General features: G+C 35.7%; 1 protein-coding gene across 1 annotated transcript; it reads left to right on the top strand.

The window, feature by feature from the left end:
- LOC134679043 (proton-coupled amino acid transporter-like protein pathetic) lies at positions 1-23,649 on the top strand. The gene is made up of 9 exons (XM_063537855.1): positions 1-203; positions 17,665-17,721; positions 17,808-17,896; positions 17,989-18,066; positions 18,439-18,589; positions 20,818-20,939; positions 21,503-21,587; positions 22,043-22,509; positions 23,124-23,649. Exons 2-9 carry the CDS (start codon positions 17,713-17,715, stop codon positions 23,530-23,532), a joined length of 1,410 nt encoding a protein of 469 aa, XP_063393925.1. The 5' UTR covers positions 1-203; positions 17,665-17,712; the 3' UTR covers positions 23,533-23,649.
- The last annotated feature ends 480 nt before the right edge of the window (positions 23,650-24,129 follow it).

The raw sequence follows: 24,129 nt of genomic DNA on the forward strand, positions 1-24,129 counted from the left end.
ACACCGTATTGTATTCGGCCGAGCGCCACCGCCGGCGCGTCGTGCCGCTCTGAACGCCCGCTCGTTCGCTACGTTCATTACAATTTTCACTCGTGCGTCGGTCGGACGTGTCGCTTACCTATTCTATTTTTAAAGCACGTGGCACAGTGCTTCAGTCATAACCTATAGCCAGCCGGCAGCCAATTCGAGACTCGGTCGGAGGGGTAAGTGTTTGTGTCAGAAAATAAGTTTTTACGTACCGTATTGATATCACTGCATGTGCGCGAATCGACACCGCCGACATATGGATGTCGTCATTTTGACACTTGTTTGACTGATACGATCGATGTCTACGTTATGTCTACTTATTATTGATTTCTACCATAGCTTAGTAGGTATTTTTTGCATCCTGTGTGTAACCCAGATGTCGCATGTTGCTCAGGTTTTATTAGAGTAATATTACTCAGCCTACAATTAACGCAATTCTTAAATAAATGTACTTGTTCCTTATCTATAGTTCACAAACATTTCGAAACTTCTGTTACCTACCTATGCCAACGCATTTAACTAGACATCTAGCTATTATTAGCGAAATATTTTTTAATGCATAGCCCTCGCCGGTCATTTACCCACTTTGGAAACAATACACTTATGTAGAGTAACATATTCATACTTTCATGTGTGTCAGTCAATGACCTTTCATAGGTTTTATTTAAGATAGTGGGAAACTAATTACTAATTTAGTCCAATCTATTTAGTATCTAAGTAATTAAGTAACTAAAGTGAAGTCACCGAGTTTGTTAGTTTCATTATTTAGACCGGTCTTTAATTCAATGTAGGGTAATTCATCAATTACTGGCCACTGTAAGGTGGCTAGTTATTGACACCTTATACTAAAATGAATTCTGTTCATAGGTGAATATATGTAGTTCATTTTTCGTGGCCAGTTATTAACCGGTGGCCCGTAATAAATTTATTCAATGTTAACAATTGAGTGTCTATTTTAGTTGTTCTAAATTTAAATAATGATTTAAATGTCACTGATTCTTAAATATCCCCATTCATAATTGAAACCATTTAAAACTTTTTATCGGAAACCCCGTTAGAAATTTTTGTCTGTGACCCGGCCCATACCTACCTGCGACGAAGGATGTGAAAAAATGACCCATTGTGGCACTAAATAATTCAAATAAGAGTAGCAGCCCTGTCATGTTGCTTTCGGTTTGGGCAAACTGTTTATTTTACTGTCGCATAGTTTATTGATTGGCTGTATTTTTTCTGTTATGTACCTAATATGCAAGATAGGTTATTAAATAACATTTATTATAATAAGTCTTAATGACGCAGCCACTAGTTTAGCTGTCAGGACATTATTATGTACATATATTGTACAGCACATTACTATCAGCTTCCTTGTTGCGTTAAGTACTACCCTTGTGATATTTCCTTGCGAATTAATAAAATATAACTTGATATGATGTTATGACCTATATACAGACAGTTTTACACGTTGACACGTATAGCAGACATAATATATGTAGGTATGTGTATATGTAAGAAAAGCGCAAATTGCGTGGGAAGGTTCAAAAATATCCATACCTACTCAACAGTTTTTTGTGCTAATTGAATAACCCGTGTAGGTAGATATTATCTACTGATGATAACTATAGCGGCTCTGTGAGCTGTGCTGTCCTCGCGAATCCCCACGCCCCCGCCATTTGTAAAAGAATTTCAAAAACTGAATTAACAGAAAAATATGTACATAATTATGTTATAGTAAGTTATGGCAGAAATGCCACCTGTAGCTAAGAATATCAGGACATACGATATAATTTTTGCCTAAGCTAAAACGGACACGTTCTCTGTCACTTGGTCAATGAAAGCGGTAATAAGTACCTATATTCTACATTGGTATTGATATTTATTTTTTAATACAGTTGCTCAAAAAGTGCTACTTTACGTAGCTGTTTAGCGTGCGGAAAGTTGGTTATCTCGAACTAGTGCTTTTTACTTTTCCAATTTTTTTAAATTTATACTTGTTCCAATTCACGACTACTTATTGATGAGTGTTAATATTAGTTTCCTTTAAACGTCGTAAGCAGCATAAAAACCTACCGTTAATGTAAGAATACGAAAAATATTACATATTTCATATTTAATTACTTACCTCTTCATCATTATAACACGTTTATTTTTTAATATTCAATATTGAAAGTTCCGTTCTTAATAAGTTGACTGAATGGAACGGAATAGCTGCCAAACGCCCATAGATATAATATACTTAAAGACGACGTCTAACCGAGCTGTCACTGTTACCACTTTTGTTTAGTGTACGATTAACAATGTTTTTCTTATTTTTTCGCAACTGTATTAAAAAACGTCGTTCGATACACGTGCGGAAATGTCATTCTTCACTCGTCCTGAGTCTTGCCACTCGCCTGCGGCTCGTGGCAAGATATCTCGGTACTCGTGAAGTAATGACATACCTTCCGCACTAGCATCGAAATGTACTATTATTCAATACTTTGTTTTTGGGTTTCCAAATTTTTGTGAATCTTGTCGATAAGTAACCTGTTATGCATAAAGGTATAAGTAAGTACATATCTACATATACAGGGCGTCCCACGGCGATGCCACATGGAGGGAAAGTACCTTAAATATCATAGATAGCATATTTTGCTGAAAGAAGACTTCATTTTATTTTTAAAACTTAGTAAAGTTGCATTCATACTTTTTTAATTTATTTTTTTTAAATGTATGGAAAAAAATTATCGCGTCATTGGAGGAAAAGTACCTTAATTATTGTAAATGAACATCTTACTGAAAGAAGACATTATTTCGATTTAAAAAAACAAGTTGAATTGCATTTTAAATAATTTCATGGTTAAACCGGGAATCGAACCCGCTACACGAGAAAAAAAAATACCTTGTAGCTTTGTCATACCGATCGAAAGGCTTCAATGTGAGAATTATTTTTTTGCCAAATTTTTCTCGTGTAGCGGGTTCGATTCCCGGTTTAACCATGAAATTATTTAAAATGCAATTCAACTTGTTTTTTTAAATCGAAATAATGTCTTCTTTCAGTAAGATGTTCATTTACAATAATTAAGGTACTTTTCCTCCAATGACGCGATATTTTTTTCCATACATTTTTTTTCAAAAAAAATTAAAAGTGTATGAATGCAACTTTACTAAGTTTTAAAAATAAAATGAAGTCTTCTTTCAGCAAAATATGCTATCTATGATATTTAAGGTACTTTCCCTCCATGTGGCATCGCCGTGGGACGCCCTGTATAATACCTACTTAGACATGCATACAGTCACCTAGGTATCTGTTTTCAATATCTTTTAAACATGAGCCGATGACATGCGAGTTTTAGAGCTCGCAAACTCGTCTGATAAGTAGGTGATATAGTTAGGTAGTAACGCATTTTTATCAATCTTTAAAATGTGTAATGTACCTAACTAATAATAAGTATGAGTGAACAAAAACTAAAATTGAAAAAAACAGTGCCTAATTCATACAATTTATTTAAATTCGTGTTCATCAGGATATCGTAGGTATGTACAATATGTACATACGCATGATAAGCGTCGTGATAAAAAAATATACAATTACATTAATCATAATGTTCAAGGCAGTCAGAAAGTGAGGCCTAAGATGTACTTACATGATTGGACCCTAATATTTAGAATAAACTGCCTAAAGGTAGAAGACGTACCTAGATATTTTATCGAGATATAAGGTATGGCAAGTTCTTATTAATTATTTAACGTGTGTCCCACTCACAACGCGTAAGACTAGCCTCATTTAAAGTCGATCGATAGACATAAGTAAGAGAATTCGACTTGTTCATATAACAGCTCGTCACATGGCGAACATCCTTAACTACAGCGGCTTTAAGTGCATTATAACCTCTTATTTAGGTAATAGTTTTAAAGGTACATTGTCCTGAATGTTTCGAGGTATGAGGTGAGCGCTAAATTAACTTGGTGCTGAAATAATAGCATATAGCTACGAAATAATATTGACATTACATATTTAACTTCTTCTATTTTTCTTTGTTTTTTTCACCACACCGACTCGGAAAAGCTCTTTTTATTGTTTAAAAACAGAAGACGAAACAGTTATTATTCTCAAGAATGCAAATAATATATGGAATTCGAAGTTCGAACATATCGTGACTTCAACATTTTAAATTGCATAAAGTGATTTAGGTATTTGTGACTAATTAAATTTAAATTCAAAGTGTATTTTCCTTGCTGGGTGAAAAACTTCGTGTTTCACTCAACAGCAAAGTACGTTTAACTTTTGTGTGACTTGAAACCCTCGCAGCGCTTAAGATTTAACTTTTTCTTTCGGATGTCTCGAATATTATTAGCACGATATTAACTCGTCGTATATTCTTGTCTGTAAAACTAGTGTTTGTTTACCACTATAAACAAAATAATCCTGACACTGACATATTTATACGCTAACGTCTGCGTAACTTACTTTAGGTACATCTCGCTCGCACTTATATGTCAGTACGAGAGTGATGCATATAGAAAGTAAGTTACGCATACGCTAGCCGCTAGCATATTCAGTGACAAGCTTGTGGTAAGGCCACAGAGGGCATATCGCTAAGACCTCCATTAAAAATGTGTAATCGATTCAATTCACGATTTTAAACAAACTTTTCAGGCTTCAAATTGTTAACCATTAAGTACATATATCCAATGTATCCACGCATATTGCTAAATAATAATTGTAAGTGGAGTGCAAGTATTGCAACCTGCACTATTGTAAAACAACGTCGTTTGCTATTTACGCGTGATACCTTTCCAATAGGTACATAAAATTACCAAATGGGTATAAATCGTTTGGATTATTCGATCGAATAGTATCTACTTGACCTATTAATTTCTAATGAAACGACGATGTTAACTATTTATGAACAGTTGAGGAATAACGATTCTGACAATGGAACAAAATATATGAAGTTGAACACCTGTTCAATTGTTCTTGACACCTCCTTGGCAGAACAGGGGTAAAAACCATAAAACATCCATCACTAATTATATTATAATCACCTATGCCAGTATACGGTATACAGATATCCTGGCTGCAGCCAATTTAAAGTTTATCATGCGACTAACTACACGCGCTGACAACTACATCATGCAGAAACATAAATAAATGGCATCGGAGTAAATAATTACAGAACGCATTAAACACTTAACTCAGTAATGTGGAAACTTGCACGGCACAAGGCACAATGCACTAGCGATTTATCAATTCTATGGATGGAACAGAGTAGTGTTGACTAAGCATTTCAAGTGTTGCTGAATCTACGTAGGTAGGACTGCACTTTATTTGAAGCTTGCGACATATGATTACACCGGTACGGGTTTAGTTCACAATTCGCCGAATTCTTGTTTCGTAGGATTCTCGTATACTATTCGGATTGTGCCGTACTAAAGTAAATCCAGCGATACAGGAATCCGGCGAATCGGGAACTAACCCGTCACTGGTGCGATATTGATAAAGGGTCAGTTTTTAGTAGTTTTGGGATGAAACACTAGATAATCCAAAAACGTATAATAATAACAGTATATATTTGAACAGGATATATTTGAATTTGGGACGACACACGATTACCTAAGCCCATAGATAGCTATTTAATACACAACGTAATTTTAAGTTCCGTTAATCATATCGGTACCTAGATATCAGGGTCAGTAGTGTACATCGAATGGCTGGTGTGTATTAAAACAAAAGTTTATGTTCGGACGACGTATGATTATGAACTAGCCACTGTGCATATTGTGCATACGACACCTTGTCATTCCAATTTATTACGATACATTTAGGCATGGTGACTATTATCGGTTTATCGTCTAGATTTAGGTACATGCTGGTAATAGCGTAGTTAAATTGTATAAAACTTCGATAAAACTATGTTGTTTCAATAGTGTCATGGATCCCTGACACATGTTGAATTTTATAACAAAATCTAGTTGAATAGATAAGTACCTAATAAAAAACCAGGCAAGTGCGAGACTGGCCTACTGTGGGTTCCGTACAAATTTAACTAATTTTTAACTCAATAGTTTTCAGATACCTATATGTAGTTGAATAGTTAGTTAGGTTAAGTGCGGACAGCAAGATAAGTTTTGTTTTTAAATATTATCTATACATACATCCTATTCTTATCTTAAGACATAATTCGAACTTCGACCCTAATCGCCCTACGTAGTTTATGTACATACTTTGTTGACTCTATATCATTATTCAACCATAGTTCTATAATAAATATCAACCAAACCAAACCAAAATTGTAGAGGCAGTAATGGTAATTGGTATCACAGATAAAAGATTGATAAAAATCAATTTTCTATGCTGCATGGTGTGCCCGACAGGCAAGAGCACTTCAAATAGCCATGGAGGTACAACTCAAGGGTAAACATATTCCTATTCCAACTGAGGTAAGTAGGTATGTAATAATAACGCTTTTCTTAAAAGCACTGCGCATAATAGGTACGACCTAAAAACTACAGTGGCCTAAAAGTTCAATGGACGAGGCGGCACGTGTCATAACGCTCAAACTCAAACCCCGCTTTTCAGGGTTAATATATAGGTACTTATTTACTTAACTTGCTGCAGATTCAACCAGCACATTTTTTGAAAAGCGCTTTTTTAGATCACATTTCGGTTGCCAAAAATATAACTTCATCGACTCGATGCCTGATTTCTTCGTTTTCGATCGCTAGACGAACGAAAACAAGTATAAAACGTGGTTTAAAAACGTATTAAGTATATTAAATGCGTCTTAATATTATACGAAATTAAATCATATATATACACCCTCGATTTGCCGCACCCGAAATGCTTAAGAAGCTATAATAACATCAATATTTTCCTGCCAGACTAAAAAAACTGGTGCAATATAGGAATTAAAAATATAAAACTGATATATATAGATATAACTAAGAGGACATGTCATAAAGATACTTTTTTTCTATTTGCAACGATTTAGTTATTCTATAGGTACATCTTATACGAGTAGTAAAGAGATATGTAATTAAAATATATGTATATTGTATAATATGTAGGTACAGTCGAGTGCATAAATATGTACACATTTCTTCATCTTAACCCATTGCAATAATGTGAAAAAATGTATAAAATATTTAAAATGCACTCGACTGTACATATATTATTTTGAGATATCTTTGTTTTATCGTTATCACTCGTATTTTAGGTGATAGTTTTTATTTCTCCACGTAGGTATGGATGGAAGATACATAGGGTATGCTTTCTTTCGATTTAACTAGGGCAGTCTTTAAATCAATGGTAAGATAAGACGGCTAAGGTTAAGGTATATTTTTTCTGGGTGGTCAACTGCTCAATACTGGCGGATGCGCACCTAAACCATCACAAAGCGCTTCCTTATTAAGTTTACGGGAACAAAGGAAAAGCTATATTTGAGTACCTCATTACAAATTTGAGATGCTAATATATAGACCGCTGTATGTAATTGTCCTAATGACGAGAGCGGCATTTGGGTTAGACAGGCCGCGTGACATAGCAATTATGTTATGGACATTATCCATTACCCAAGTGTACTTAGGCACTTGTGAAATGCCAAGTTTTACTATAACTATTCCAAATTCATTATGTTTAATAGGTAAAAAGTTTAAGAAACAGCGATATTATATATCATTGTTTAAAAATCAAACAGCTTCTGTACGTTTTAGCATTTGTCATTGCCAATCTTGTAAAAACGAAGTAATTGATTAAAACATCCATTCGATTACTTCGTACTCGATCTGTAGCAAGTACCTACGTAATAATGATATAAATGCATTGTATTGGCAGTCTGCCCACTACGATATTCAAAACATAAGTACTTTCTTTGTTCCGTCGTTTCCTATATCACTACACCATATAAAACAAAGCCCTCCGTCACATCTGTCTGTTTGGGTTTGTTTGTATGTTCGCGATAAACTCAAAATCTGCTGAATGGATTTTCATGCGGTTTTCATCTATTAATACAGTGATTCATGAGGAAGATATAGGTGTATAATTTCTTAACCCATGCGAAGCCGGGTGGGGCGTTAGTTTTTTATACGAGTAGGTATGTCATTATTTTCACAGACATTGTACAGTATATATATTTCGATTTTTCCTGTATGTTACTGAAAACGCCAATCTAAACTTAAGACACTACGCGACTATTCGTTCCTCTTTGTAATTCCGATACAGTTTTACATTTCGATTGGCTTTGATCAATAAACGATTGTTATCTTGGCTACAGCCCCAGTTTCATTGATATACCATTTTAATTAACTTACGTCCTTGAGTGTGCATAAATGAAAAAAATAATACCACAAAAAGCGACATCGCCATCGCCGGTAGGTAGCACTATTCTCTGGATCAATACTTGGACTTAGTAGGTGAACAGTGATTAACTATTTTTAGTGCTCTTGCGTCATATACAAGGAATGCTAGTCATTCTCATTGTTGACTTTACTTACTAATTCTTGAAATACACTAAAATTAGACATGACGTAACTTACTTACAAATCATATTAATTATAATCCCAATAAATAATATCGGTTGAATTTCTTTGTTTACTTTGTGGTAAACAGTATTTAACAAAGTGGAAAATCACACGATGGTAGCAGACAGATACATTGTCATTGTTAAATTCGCCTTCGGATTCGGACCTAGTTTTAGCCTGCACATAAATTAAACAAGACCGAAATGATCCCATAAGTGTTCCGTAAACAAAGTTTTGCACGGAACACTAAAAACCTCTATTCATAAGTGGCAGCAGTGGTAGGCACAGTAGGTACAGTCGAATTCAAACACACTTTTTGCCTTATTTCGAAGGAGTAAGGTGCAAAAGTGTAAACATATATGTGTAAGTGTAGGGATAAGTTCGCCTTTGTACTGCCTATCCTGTGCCATAAATTTGTGTTTTGTACAATAAAGAGTTTATACATACATACATATCTTTGACGTCGACTGTACATTAAGTAATTGAAGCGTACAAATCGGCTCTGTAGAAGTGTAAGGCTTCTGCGACAGCGTAATGCGACGCCGGCCACGACCAAAGCCCTAAACGACTCAACTGTTTTTGAAATTCAATATTCATACGACCTTTTTAGCAAAGTGCGGCCACCCGGCTTCGACTTTCGCTGGATCAGTCGCCCGTGTAGGACTTGGTATCCCATACAAGTAAGTGTTACCTATCCGATTGTATCCTACCTAGCTCATTTATCAACAACATTCTTAGAATGCGTATCTTCTTTATATGAAATTATCTGAAACGTAAAGCTTTTACTAAGTAGTTTGTTTCTGCAAGCGTTTAATATTCAAGTATAGGTAATGTAATATAGGATAGGGGCGCTTAGACATTCATATGTACAATACAAATACAAAGATAAAAGTCAAATACTTGCTTTTCGAGAGTTTTTATCTCAAACGGGAAAGGGACCCCTAATGGGATGACTTATTTTATATCTTCGCTGCAGTCAGATAATGTTAAACATTATCTATTAGGTTAAGGAACGAAACTCCTTCAGTATGTTTTTTCAATTGATCTATATCTAAGAAATCTTTAGCTAAGAAGTCAATATCCACATGTATATAAGATAAGGTTGTTATTGTAACCACGGGTGCGATCGAGCTCAAGGATACGAGTGTTAAGTACACAGTGTTTGGCACTCGTAAAATATACTGCGATACGATATGTACAATTGTAGAGTGTGCACCACACGTCAAGTAAAATGCCAAGACTGAATGTTCATTTATGGCGGGTCATGTTTGCACAGCCGGGTCTTAGGAGGTTACCTATTCAAAAGTGTCGGGGTCAGGTAAACATTTCCACCGGCGTAAGTAAAGATACCGCCTTTTTCAGAGGTAGGTAATTCATTACGCCAATAAGACAAGCGAATAGAATCGGAGTGTTTAGATCTTAATTGTCTTAACCGTAACTTAATTGTGCGGTCGGATGAACTCGACTTAAAGACTGCTGGAATAATACATTTTACAAGTATTAAAAACATCCATTAAATTTTTAAAAGATGTTATGTGTTGGTGGGTATTTGAATGATAAAAAGATTTTACGTTCTATATTAAGTATATTTAATTATGTTTTAGTATTCACAAAGAATTAGAAAAACACAGAATAAAATGGACGGCTCGCCGTACTAATCTCTCCATCCTAAAAGAGTTAAGAGAGTGTTAAGCAAAGACTTTCGTCGATTGTGCAAGTGCGAATACTGAAAATGTTTGGACATATCATCCGCAACGAAAAGTCGATGGAACGGTTGGTAGTGCAGGGTAGAGTGGAAGGTCGACGTTCTCGCGGCCGATCTCCAACAAGGTGGACGGATCTCATAAAGTCCACGACGAAATGTTCCCTGACTGAGTGTGCTCGGAGTGCCACAAACAGAGAGAGATGGAGGAGTATCGCAACAGCCGCAATAAACATAGAAAAGGACAACCCGTAACCACGACCACTCTGACAAGAGTGTACGACTACGGAATAAGAAAGAAGGATAAAGCCTCCAGAGAATCTGCAACAGAATTCGTTTAGCATATTCCGTAAGATACCTACAATGAATTCATAAATTACCTGCAAAACTTAGATAATAGTTCTTTCATACCACTTTCGCGTATTCCGTGATAACAAGGATATATTCAATGTCACTACTTAATGTAACCGTGTGGTGGTACTTATATGACGAATGTTGCATAATATTGATGAGTGCCGTTTACCAGCGCGCAGGTCTTTACTCATCATGATATTCCATTTAGCACATTAGCTGACTGCCTCTTGCTCCTGTGTCCTTAAACAAGGTGAAACGACGATATACAAACAACCGACTAACTGCCATCATGTGTGCATAGCATGTCTTCCCCGTCTCAAAATATGTGCAACTAAAACTTAAATATTTATACAGCAAATAGGCAACAAGGGCACTTTTACATGTCAATTAACATTTTACAATCAAGAGAAAGAGAATAAACCAAAATTAGAAATGTCAATTCAATTAATTAATTAGAGATGTATACAGTCCCCAAATGACGAATCATAAAAAAAACTATAATTTAAATAACAAACAATAGATAAAATATTAAAAAAATAAAAATATTTAGAGATGGTAAAGTTTCTAACTGTCAGTGCTAAACATTAAAATAAAATCTAAACTAAATTAAAGCTTTTCTCAAACAAGTCATTAGGTACCTAGTACCTACGTTCGACATAGTAAGCAGATAAACGTTAGGTTGCACGTGCAAAAGCTTAAAGGAAGCGCCCCATTAGTGATTTTTTTTATTTTTCTTACGACCTTGACCGTTAAATTTTCTTGAGGTGCGTCATGCCCTCATGCCGGGGCCGTACATTGAACTTTAATTATTTGTATTTGATTGTATTTCTGCGCAATTTTTAGGGAAAAGCACTGTATTTGCTAGCTTGATGCTGGCCTTGTGTTCATACAATAGGTACTTTGGGTATGCCCACAGTGGAGAAGTGAACCTAATTGCTGTGTGTATGACCCATTTACATATATGAAATTTAACGGTTATTTGTCATTCAATGCTGTAAAGATGATTTTTCTTGTGAGAAGAGAACACAAAAAAGTACTTAGGTACATCATACAAAATACGAAGTAATTGTATAAGCCGTACAAATTGCCGAAGTAAACCGATGATCGACACTCGACAGCTGAAGGTCGCGAAACATGCGGACACTCCCTATAGTGTTTTTTCATTTCACGACTCTTCTCTTTCCGCACTGTAGACTCTATGTGAAAAATACGACTAAATATTGATCTCTTCATTTCGTTGAAAAACCTACCTATACCTACCTATGTACCTATTGTACCTACATAATATCCAGATAAATATATGAAAGAGATTATGAACTCACAGGGTAAGCGAAATATTTAATTATTTAAATATGCTGACATGTTTAATATGTACTTAAGTTCAGAAGTCAAAGTTAAAATTTTATTTAGTGTTGAATCTAACAAGTTGAAATAGTTTGAAACAAAAGTCCTCTCAATGTTCTAATCTATATCATCGGTAGTTGTACTTATACTTATAGTCCGATATTTAAAAATGGTTCAGTATAATCATTATGCACTATCATAATGCGACAGTGTGTTCGGTGTTAAGTGACTGAATAAGCCATGCATATGACTGTGACATGGCTATTGTTTTGTCGAAGCTAGGTCATTAGGGGCAAGATAATGGAACAACAGGATACTTCTAATATGTTTTAATGGTTGTTTGTCTCTCATATGTGACATCTGTATTTACGATAATTATAATTAACCAATTACTAACATTACAAACCATATTACAAGTTATAAGAAATCAAAAAGGTTGAAAATTTTGTAACTATGATTATACTGTACCATTAATGAATAATAAATCAGATTAATCTATCTGTAATATTTATTGTGATAAGAAAAAATGGTGTAAACATAAAATTGAAAAGATATACATATTATAACTAGTTAGGTAGGATATAGTGTTCGTATGGTTATTTTAAAGCTAGGTATATTTACCCTCTCATTTGCATAAAACTTTACAACTGCCCTCAGTTTAGAAATCAGTTTACCACATGTAAAAATAAACTTTTATCGAGGTATGAATCTCAGTTTTGTCACTACTCACCCCATTTTACGGTACTTCCAAGCCGCACTGCTGATAACGATATGATGACAATGCTATAAATAAAATAAAATGCTTTAAAATTTCGTCAAAGTCGATGTTCAGCTCGGTAGAATAGTCTTTCGGCTCGATTCGGAAAATGAATTAGATTTCTACTAGACTTCAACAAGTTACGATACCTATGGATAATTTAAAGATATTTGTAAGATATCTGATGTAGATCTAGTTGATCTCTAAATCGTCTCAAGATCTTGTGATTATCTCGAAATCCGAATAGGCCTGTTAGTTTCTTAAAGCAGGTGCGTCGGTACATACTTATAGGTGCGTATAGTATAGTTATACGTAGTGCGTCTACACGTCATTAAAAGCAAATACCTACATATAAACTGTTAATATTATTTCACATGAATGAATGTGTGTGATGCTGCTATTGTTAACGCTAATGAACCTGTTTAAACAAGGACAATGCTTTAAATTATTATTACGTCAAGAACGTAACTACAAACACCCAGCAATGTACTTCAGATTAAAACTAATTCGCGCCACGGGTTCATTAATTTGGGAAAGCCAATACCTCCTCTGTATTTTTATTTATTCTTTTTTCTTCTTATAATAATTTGGCAATACCTAATAACATTTAAATACACTATAAAAGACTTCCTGTCACATTGAGTTCTAGGCTGACCGGTGACATTTTATTTCGGGGGAATCGAGAGACAATGTATAGTTGCTCTTTTGTCTTGTCTAATAACCTACCTGTTACTATATGCATCAATACCTAAGTACATAAAAAAACACAACACACCAAGATTTCCCGATTTCACTTTATTAAAGTAAGCGCAACTGAAAGTGACACTTTTTTGTGTAATAGACCGATTTATCAACAAAGCATTTTTTTCTTGAATTTAAAGAAACGGTGTCTTTTTAAAGCTGTCACCTATATTGTAAGTTTGAGAAATACGAATAATGGCGAAAGTCTTTTTTGTTATTATGTCTTTTAGAGACTTCGCTGGAGCGTAAACCTATTACTAAAATGTGATGTAAATAAACTAAGTACGGATAAACGGCATTGCTTTCCATTCGAGCGTCTGCTTCCGTACAAGAACTTAGTTTAAACGTTAAAAAGCTAATCTAATATAAACAAACTAGTATTTTAAACATCTGTAGTAATTTCAATGAATCTTAGGGTATTAATAGAGTAAGCTGCTTTAATAGCAAACGTAAGTAACTGATTGACGCAAGTAAGAATAATTCCGCAACAAGACTAAGTACATATTTAGATTAAGAAATCGTTTTTTATGTCTTAAGACATTACAGTTCTATCTTATCTTACCTACAAGTTAGCTGACCGATAACAGTTTTAATTTTCATACCACAACAATAGGTATTTAGCTACCTAACTTCTACTTATGAACAATAAGTAAATTAAATAGGTAAATGTGTTGTTTGGTAGCATATAAACAACTTTTTATTGGCAGTGTCAGAATATTAACATAGATGTACCTAAACGCGTGATTTCTTACACGTGTATTAGATACATTGCACATGCGCCAATCGGTTGGCCTACTGCAGCAAGTTTGCGTGTGCTGCGAGTACAACGTTCGCCAGCAACGCACGGCTAGAATAACAAAACATTACGGTTCCAAGGAGGTGAAATGGCAACCATTCACACTACTACTACCTGTCTCAGACGGGTGATTTTATAGGTAGGTAGTAGAAGGTAGCTGAGTCATGGGACTAAATCTACTTTATTATAGTACATTTTTAGACTTTTACTTATCTACTCAAATAATACAAATCGGCATCAAGCTTTCAACCAGTCCGTAGCTGAATTACTTCTTACTTGTGTCCAACCGAAGTTAGGGTTTCGCGATAAAAATCAAGACAACGCGATATAGTTGTCGCTACAGCTTTAGGGGTGCTTGTGCAACTAACACCCCTAAAGTTGCAGGCGTCCATAATAGACAACGGTGACCGGGCGGACAGTATGCTTGCTTGCCATCGAGATCGCATTAAAAAATGGGTTTTTATTTAAACGAATTATAAGTGTTTCATTGTTAACTAAAAACATAAAATTGTGTTTGTCTAGAAAGAAATGCTCTCAAAAATTTGATTCAACGACTTTTTAAGACGTGTAGGTATAAAATTTTCAGTTTCGGTTTAGGCATAATAACCGATTTTGGTAGACACTTATCAGTTTAAACGTGGTACCTATTAGTTCTGATCAGTCTGGTCTGATCTGACGCACTTTAGCTTTATTTAATCGATAAACATAAAATTAAGCTGAATAAACACTGTAAAAAATATGTTTACTTATACCATGACGTATACTATTACCTAGTTACCTACGAATAATGGTTAGCAGATGATTTGCATTTGTTAAATAAATTCTTTGTTAAATATTGTTAATAAGTTAGCGTTTTAATGCTCTATAAGAGACTCTGGGTTGTGGCTTATACATAGATACATATGGTAACTATCTCTGGTAATTACACACTTTAAAATACTGACTCCTTAATAACAAGTATTACTACCTACATATGTAGTTCAAGTTATTAAGGTTAGCTAGGCCCAACTGAACGGCTTATCGGGATTTATCATTCTTTAACAAAAAAAAAATTGCGTAAAAATTTCCTGTATATAATATTTATTTATTTTATTTATATATTCTTACTTAATTACAACGTACTCGTACACATAGGTATTCGATTAAAAAAATCATTGTCTGTACCATCGCCCACACTGTTAACTGTACATTGGTGGACCTTATTATGCCTTTAGTAATAAGGTACACCAATGTCCAGTTAGGAGTGTTGCTGTTTGTACATACCCACTACGGGGTCCCTTTGTTTCCCATAAAGTTTTAAGTCATAATGTATTGTTTGTCATATTATTGTTAGTCATAAAACTGAAACCGTTAACTTTTCAGGATTTTCCTAAGGTTATTCTATAGATAGGTTAGGTTAGGTTAGATTTGTTTTATGGCAATCCTGAAAAGTTACGGGTTTCTGAGAAAAATCAATTATGACTAACGAAAATTCGGACAAAACATGCATTATGACTTAAAACTATTTGGGAAACAATAGAGACCCGCCCACTACGAGTAGGTATCTGTACGTGTACATACCTACTCGTACTTATGTAAATCATGTAACCAATAAGCCGAGTTCAAACATAATATCAGTAACTATCGGTCATAGGCGACACGTTTGACATCGCGTTATTTCGTTATTTATTGTGTCAACTTTGAATGTCAATACGTACGCACCACTCCGTTATCGGGCACTTGCGATCGATGGCGGGCAACGATCAGTCGCTTGTCGCTTCCCAGTCGTAGTGGAAAACGATAAATCCGATAGTGAGGAATAAATCACTCATAAGTATTCAATTACGCAGTAAGTAGACATTGGGATTGTAATCTTTCTAATACTTAATTATAGAAAATGCATAGGTATAATTACTTTTTCAAGACACTTGCTCATAATGGTACTTATTATCTGTTATTATGAACGATTTCATTCAGATATGCTTAGTTCGTCCGTTTATGTCATTGGCAATTCCTTATCAGTATTATAATTATATAATAGATTTTTTTTATATAGAAAATATGGAACAGTACAATGATTCAATTGCGTCTAAAATATTTATTATATTATGTAACCTACTTATAAATACATAACACGTGCACGTTAGATAGGTACACCAGTGTCGGATGCAAGGGTGACCACATTTTCTTATCATTAGTAGATATTATGGCCTATCGCTATGTACCACAAGCGTGTCCCACCGAAGCCAATAGTTATTAAAAGAATATCGCGTTAACTCTGTTTTCATGCCGAAATTAAAAACTGTCTTATGTGCTTATTATATACCTACGTATTATTAAGCAATTCTGCTAATATGGGTACAGCATTCAGTATTTTGTATTTAAGTATTTAATAAATAACAAATTAAAGGTAGGTAATGTATATTTACTTATACAGTGTGGAAAGATATTAAGTCGGGCCCTGGAGGAAAACTATCTTAAATCCTTAAGCTGGCTTATTTTACTTAAAGGAGTCATTCCTTTATTTTTAATGAGAAACAAAACTGCATATAATGCCGGGCGAACATGCACAGTTGGGCGCCAACGAAATTTTCACCATTGGCGCACTAACGAACTGGCTTCTTCGTAGTGCCCGTAAGGCCCGTCTTTACGAAATAATATATAGTCAATGTTTTTAAGAGTATTTCTGTTGAAAAGGTATCGTAATGCAAACTACGACTAGACGTAAAGAAATAAATAAAACATAATTTTGGCCTTGATCTGTGTATGTATTAGACGCAGAGCGAGACTTTTTGTTATTGTAGGGTACACAAACAAATCTTAGGTACTTATTACGTAAACTAGCGTCACCTCCGGTTGCGAGTGAAAAGGATACTGACCATATTCGTAACGTAAAAGTATAGAAACTTCTTTAAATGCTCACTTTATTGTTTCCCGAATTACATTAGGTATAACATAAATAAGTTTCCTGTAGGTACAGTCGCATCAGATACTTATAGGAATGGCCAAGGTGTTCACAAATATAACAACAAAGTCTCTATTATCAAGACGTTGATTTTTGAAACCCTTGCCGCTCCGATATACCTACCTATCTGATAATAATAAACGGTTATTGCTTTCACATTGATGATTCCGACTGTACGCCGTATAAAGATGACTCTCACACAACAACACGTCGTGTACCTATACATACATATATATGAAACTGCGAGCACTATATTTAGGGTTCCGTAGTCAACTAGGAACCCCATAGTTTGGCCATGTCCGGTTGACCGTCCTCTTATGAGCTCGTTGATCGTTAGTGCTAGAAAGCTACATTTTGGCATGCACCTTATCGCGATTCGAAACCAGAACCACATTCCTATACGATCATGTTACATTTCCTCGTATGTGTATTACTTCCACGTTTACCTGTGATCATTTTATTTTAAATATTAACTTAGTGATTTTTTTCTTTGCCTGCAGATCGCGTCATCTTTATCCTAATCCAAGGTCTGCCTCCATTGCAGCAAAATGGGCACCGTAAGTAACGAATATATTTTATCTGAAAACCTTTGATATGTTAGTTGAAATACGTTCGATACAAACAAAGTTGACTTCCTTTTCAGAAACAAGAAACTAACGGCTTACAGCCGCAACATGAACTGGAAAACTTAATGCCGGAAGATGAAAAATCCAAAGAGAAAATTGTCAGCAAGTAAGTGTTACTATTTTTGTTTAAATACATTATTTTTTACCTCTGTTTTTATTTAATAATATATTTACTTACTTATTTGTTTATTATTTCAGATACAATATGACAAAAGACGTCGAGTCCGCAGGAGATTTTGATCCATTTACGGAGAGAAAAGTCGACAATCCTACATCGTACGTACATACCGCATCACACAGTAAATAATTGATATACTTACAGAACCTCTAAATTATGTTCTTGTAGTTATGTAGTCCCATAAGATTACATTACGATACAAGTGCGAAAAATAGGAAATTCGCAACGAGTGGCGATAGATTAAAACACGACCGATGGAGTGTTTTAAATCGGCGAATTATCTATTCGCACATGTATCGTAAAACGTTTTAAATTTTCGACATAGTTACATAATTTACTAATTATCGCACATTCAGGATCAAAATCAGCGGATCAAACTATGCATCAAAAGTGTCTACAATTCTACATTATCTAATCTACATAAGTACTACCGTATTACTTGAACTGTATTTTAATGTTTCTGTCACCAGGAACAATGATACTCTGACGCATCTGCTGAAGGCTTCCTTAGGGACGGGCATCCTGGCCATGCCGTTCGCTTTCAAATCCGCGGGCCTAGTGCTGGGGATCTTCTTCACGATACTAGTGGCCGTGGTCTGCACGCACTGCGCCTATGTTCTGGTAAACATTTGAATTCCCACAGTCCTCAGAGCTAGCGCACTAACAGTACGACCTGTACGACCCCGAAGAATGGCTCGCGTAAATCAACGCAATATAGGGTCATTTTTAGGGTTCCATACCCAAAGGCTAAAACGGGACCCTATTACTAAGACTTCGCTGTCCGTCCGTCCGTCCGTCCGTCCGTCTCCGTCTGTCTGTCACCAGGCTGTATCTCACGAACCGTGATAGCTAGACAGTTGAAATTTTCACAGATGATGTATTTTTGTTGCCGCTATAACAACAAATACTAAAAACAGAATAAAATAAAGATTTAAGTGGTGCTCCCATACAGCAAACGTGATTTTTGACCAAAGTTAAGCAACGTCGGGCGTGGTCAGCTAGTACTTGGATGGGTGACCGTTTTCTTTTTGCATTTTTTCCGGTTTTTTTTTTACTTTATGGTACGGAACCCTTCGTGCGCGAGTCCGACTCGCACTTGCCCGGTTTTTATAGACAATTCTATAAATAATCGCCCGTTTTCATTAGGTACCAATTGGGCACCTATTGCTATAGTATAGCGTGTCAGCTAAAGCGAATAATTTTATTCTAGTTACGACAAAACTATTAAATTATTGTGACTAAGATGGAAAATTCAGGTACTAAATATTGTTCTGAAATTCCAGGAAATCTGGATAATTTGCATTAGCCGTTAAAATTATTCTGCGTAGGTATATTTGGATTATTTGCTGTGTATGTACTTACGTTTATGTGCATATAAATTATCAATATATGAAGTATAAGTATAGTAGGTATAATTAATCAGTGCTGCCAGGCGACATTGTAAAAGATAACCGATCCATAAGCCCCGTAATATACAGTGAAACCTGGTTAAGTGGGACCTGGATAAGTGAGAAACCTCTATAGCTGGGACTCATGGTGCGGTCCCGACACTTTAGCACTGAATTACCTCTGTTACTGAGAAAAAACGAACCTCTATAACTGGGATTCGTTGTTGTGATTTTATAGTCACATTTACCTCTATAACTGAGACAGAGAGTGTATTTTACCTCTTTTACTGAGACTATATTTATAAGATTACATTTTCCTAATTGTTTTTTAGAATGTTATAGGGAATTGACTTCTGTATCTGAGATAACGTCAATCTATGACCTCTCTAACTTGGACTTCATTGAACAATTTCCGTATTCTTACTAACTCTTAGTCTATCCACAAATTCCGCATTTGCCTAATTGTGTCAAAACAACTTCAAGTTTGATTTAGTTAATTTATGTAAGTAGTTAAACGAAACCTGAAATTTTGATAAGTAAAAGTAACACGAAAAAAAAATTCATTTATTAAATTTCTAATACGCAGTGAAGTCCGTATCAAATTTAATTTAATTTTGAAATATCTATCCTTTGGAGAATCATTCAAAATAAATTCAAAAAAATATTTAAACAGACTTAAAAAAAATATTTAGGGTCAAGGATTATTTTACCTTATTTATTTTTAAATATAATTACTAAATACCTTATTAACCACCTCTATAACTGAAATAAACTCTATTCTCACCTCTATTAATGGAACCCTCTGTAAATGAGACAGAAATTTATTTGTACCTGGCTAACTGGGAGCCTGTGTAAGTGGAAAACCTCTTTAAGTGAGACAAATTTGCTCGTCCCTTGAGATCGCACTTATCCAGGTTTCACTGTACTTTGATCTTTATTAGTGCTACTCGTGTTTCAATCGTGTAACACTATGAGAAAATAGGAAGATTGCCGAGTACCTACTAAATATGTATTAGCATTCTGGTTTGACAGTATACCTACTTACCTCGACTATTGTACCTCGTATTGCAATAAATATTGCCACAAAGTTGTCCTCATAGCAGAAACCGTTGAAAACGTTATTGAACAAAATGTTACTTACGTTTTGTGAAAGTATGATTGGATTCTGACATTATGATTGAGGTGGTATACAGCTACAATAGCTACATGCAGCTACATTTGATGTAACTAAACGTGATTTGCGGTAACTAATCCAATAAAAAACACGTCCGCGACCGCAACTGTCAGGAGTATACTCGTAGGTACTCTTTCTTACTGTGGAATATTTGAGTAGATAAGTAATTATGACTTTTAGTACGGTCAATTAGCTTACAGCAAGGCGAATACTGATTGGTGTTAGTGTAGATTATTTAGGTACCTTACTGAAGTATGTTGCATTAAGTAGTGACGTATACCTTACAGATTAAATGCGCCCACGTGCTGTATAAGAAAACTAGAAGAACGACGATGAGTTTTCCAGAGGTGGGACAGGCGGCGCTAGAAAACGGCCCGGAATGTCTCAAGCGGTGGGGGAACGCCTTCAGGTACCCTTTACAAATACAATAATAAAATATTAATATTTAAATTTATGTTGGCTATGTGCGGAGTGATAACTAACGGCAGGGCCACGACATTACGCGACTGACGACAGCGACAACCATAGGTGGGAACGAGAGGTCCGATCGCTGTCTCGCTCCAATCTATGGTTATTGCTACCGCTGTCGCATCGCAAGTCACTCAATGTCGTGGCCGAGCCGTTAAAGAACATCGCACTACGAGTAAAATAAGACGTGAAGGTACGCCCAAATTTTCAATAAATACCTACTTACTGCAAGATATCATCATCATCATAACTTGTGGAGTGGATGTGGAGTAATCGCAAATCATTTCTTTCTTGTGCCAGTCTTTTAATTTCCTCATACGACGCATTATTTTTTGTTTGGCAGAGATAAATAATTCTAGGGTTCCCTTTCTTCTCTTGTATTTTCATTCCTGCCTTCCATCTGTAATAGTAGTGAAAAAAGAGCCACAACACTAGTATGGTTTGCGATTGCGGAATTGTTGTTTGTTATAGATTATTTGCATTTATCATAATTCTTTTTTTCAGACTTTTCATCCTTGTAAGTCTGTTCATGACTTACTTTGGTACTTGCTCGGTGTATACGGTTATAGTGGCCAAAAATATTTTACAGGTATTTATACATTCAAGATATTTAAAATAAATTATCATTAACATTAAACTCTATGACACCTCATGTCACATGACACGTCCGGTCAGCATCTGTTTCTCAGTCTCACTCAATAGCATAGTTGCGTCCTTACGGACCACCTTTCATACGATCGAACAGGCTTCGGACCGGACTAAGGTCGCGGTCCGGTACCCCGGTCTGTTACAGCTAGTTAGTTAGACTTAAAGCTATGTGAAAATATTTTTTACAGTGCATATTATGGTCCTATTTTCCCGCTCTAGTGCGTAAAATAGCACTTTTCGTGCGTATGTCAAAAGTTTAAAGGGCCATATGTACTGTAAAACGTTGTACGATAGACGTGCGAATAGGTAATTCACATTCCTCTTTTCCGCACTTCTATCGTAAATAACTATTTTAAGTTACTTATCGATATCTAACATGAAATTGTTAATTCTCAGGTCGTGGCTCATTACATGAATGTTCAAGAAAAAGATGTGGAAATAAGAATATTCATTATAGCGCTTCTTCTCCCTCTTATCTTCATGGCTTGGGTCCGAAACCTGAAGTACTTAGCACCTGTGTCCATGATTGCTAACGTTTTTATGGGCGTTGGACTTGGCATAACCTTTTACTACTTGGTCGGCACGGGCAGCCTGGATTTCGATAAAGTTAAATTAATACAATCACCATCGAATTGGCCTCAATTCTTTTCGCTTACGATCTTCGCCATGGAAGCTATTGGCGTAGTGATGCCTCTAGAGAACGCCATGAAGACGCCGCGTTCGATGCTGGGGTTCTGCGGAGTTCTCAATAAGGGAATGTCCGGAGTTACTCTCATTTACATGCTTCTTGGTTTCCTTGGATACCTGAGATACCTTGACAAGGTTGAAGATTCCATTACACTAAATCTGGATATCAATGAAATGTAAGTATCTACCCCACATAATATCTACCGGGTGGAGCTTGTAACACGAGCAAATAATTGAAACATAGATTTTACTCGTCTAAAGGACTTTTGTTCAATAACTTTTAAAAATTATGAAGTCTAGAAGGACTTTCTATTTTTCATACAAATTACCTAAATATAAAATCTTCAATGTACGCCATCATCATTGTAATTGACTTTGCTTGTCACACATTAAACATAACTTACTCAAAAATTCGCAATACTAGAATAAACTTTGAAGTGTACTAAAAATCACAACACAAGATGTTTTTAAAGTCTCCGAACATATGTTGGTCAGTTTGAGGAGTACACCCGCCATTCTGTCACTACAGCCTACAGTTTAATTTTTTGCTCCTTTTTTACGCCCCACCCGATATATCTCTATAGGATTTATCCCATTTTGAAAACGATATCTATTTGGTACAGTCAACGTTAAAGATATGTTTAAATTTTTCGTCGATGTGATAGTTAGGTAGGTAAAGTGGGGATGGCTACTGGGCTAGTCTCCCGAACTCTCCCGAGCGAGTCTCTAAATGAAAGTGTAGATTAGAATATATGTAATAGGTACGAAAATATATTGTTATTTGTTACAGTCCTGCCCAAATTGTGAAAATCTCGATCGCCATAGCGGTATACTGCACGTTCGGGCTGCAGTTCTTCGTGTGCGTAGACATCATGTGGAGCTGCATCAAGGACAAGTTCACGAAGCGGCCCGACCTGGCCGACTACGTGATGCGCACCATCATGGTGACGCTGTGCGTGATGCTGGCCGTGGCGGTGCCCACGATAGGACCCTTCATGGGCGTCATCGGCGCTTTCTGCTTCTCCATCTTGGGCCTGATAGCGCCGGCGTTCATTGAGGTTATCACCTACTGGGACATCGGCTTCGGACCTGGCAAATTTTTAATTTGGAAAAACATTCTAGTGCTCATATTTGGGCTTTTTGCGCTCATTTTCGGCACGAAAGACGCAGTTTTCGACATAATTAAAGCATATTCTTAGTAGGCCTTTTGAGTGAGTGTTAGAATGGACAGGAAATGCCCGCCGATACGGTGTGCTGTAAACCAGGTCTTATGCCTGCGGGAGCATTCGCATCGTATGAGCTTGGCTGTGCGTAGCCTTGCTAGCAAAAAAGTACCAATTGTGGCTAAGCAGTCTGTTTCATAATTAGTCTATACTATGTTATTTAAGCCTTAGTTACAATTATCAAAATACTAATTTATTATATTATGCAACTATTAAACTATTAACAATGATTAATAGATAATGGTGCTACTAAGAAACAGGGAATTCGACATGTTAACCACAGAGTTATAGGAGATATAGTAAAGTATTGAACTAATCTGGGTACAAACATAGGTATACCTATCAAAAAGTTTATTGCATTCCTGTCCCAGATTCGAGGAGAGTAAGACTAGATATCATCAGGCTATCTAAATTAATATCAGCAAAGACAAGTTTAAGTGCCTATATTTTAAATTCCCTATATCGGCAATATGTGGCCTTTTACAGTAGAATATGATAAGATTTAAAAAATCGAGTATAATTACAAGTAGCGCAACTACCTACAAGATAACAATCATCTGAGTTAAATGGCTT

The sequence above is a fragment of the Cydia fagiglandana genome, chromosome Z (genome assembly GCF_963556715.1).
Source record: "Cydia fagiglandana chromosome Z, ilCydFagi1.1, whole genome shotgun sequence".
NCBI lineage: Eukaryota > Metazoa > Arthropoda > Insecta > Lepidoptera > Tortricidae > Cydia > Cydia fagiglandana.

What these genes read in the sequence shown, in the direction of transcription:
- LOC134679043 (XM_063537855.1), top strand. An exon ending in CGGTGGGGGAACGCCTTCAG is followed by an intron (nt 20,940 to 21,502) that starts GTACCCTTTACA and finishes TCTTTTTTTCAG; the next exon opens with ACTTTTCATCCTTGTAAGTC. An exon ending in AATCTGGATATCAATGAAAT is followed by an intron (nt 22,510 to 23,123) that starts GTAAGTATCTAC and finishes TATTTGTTACAG; the next exon opens with TCCTGCCCAAATTGTGAAAA.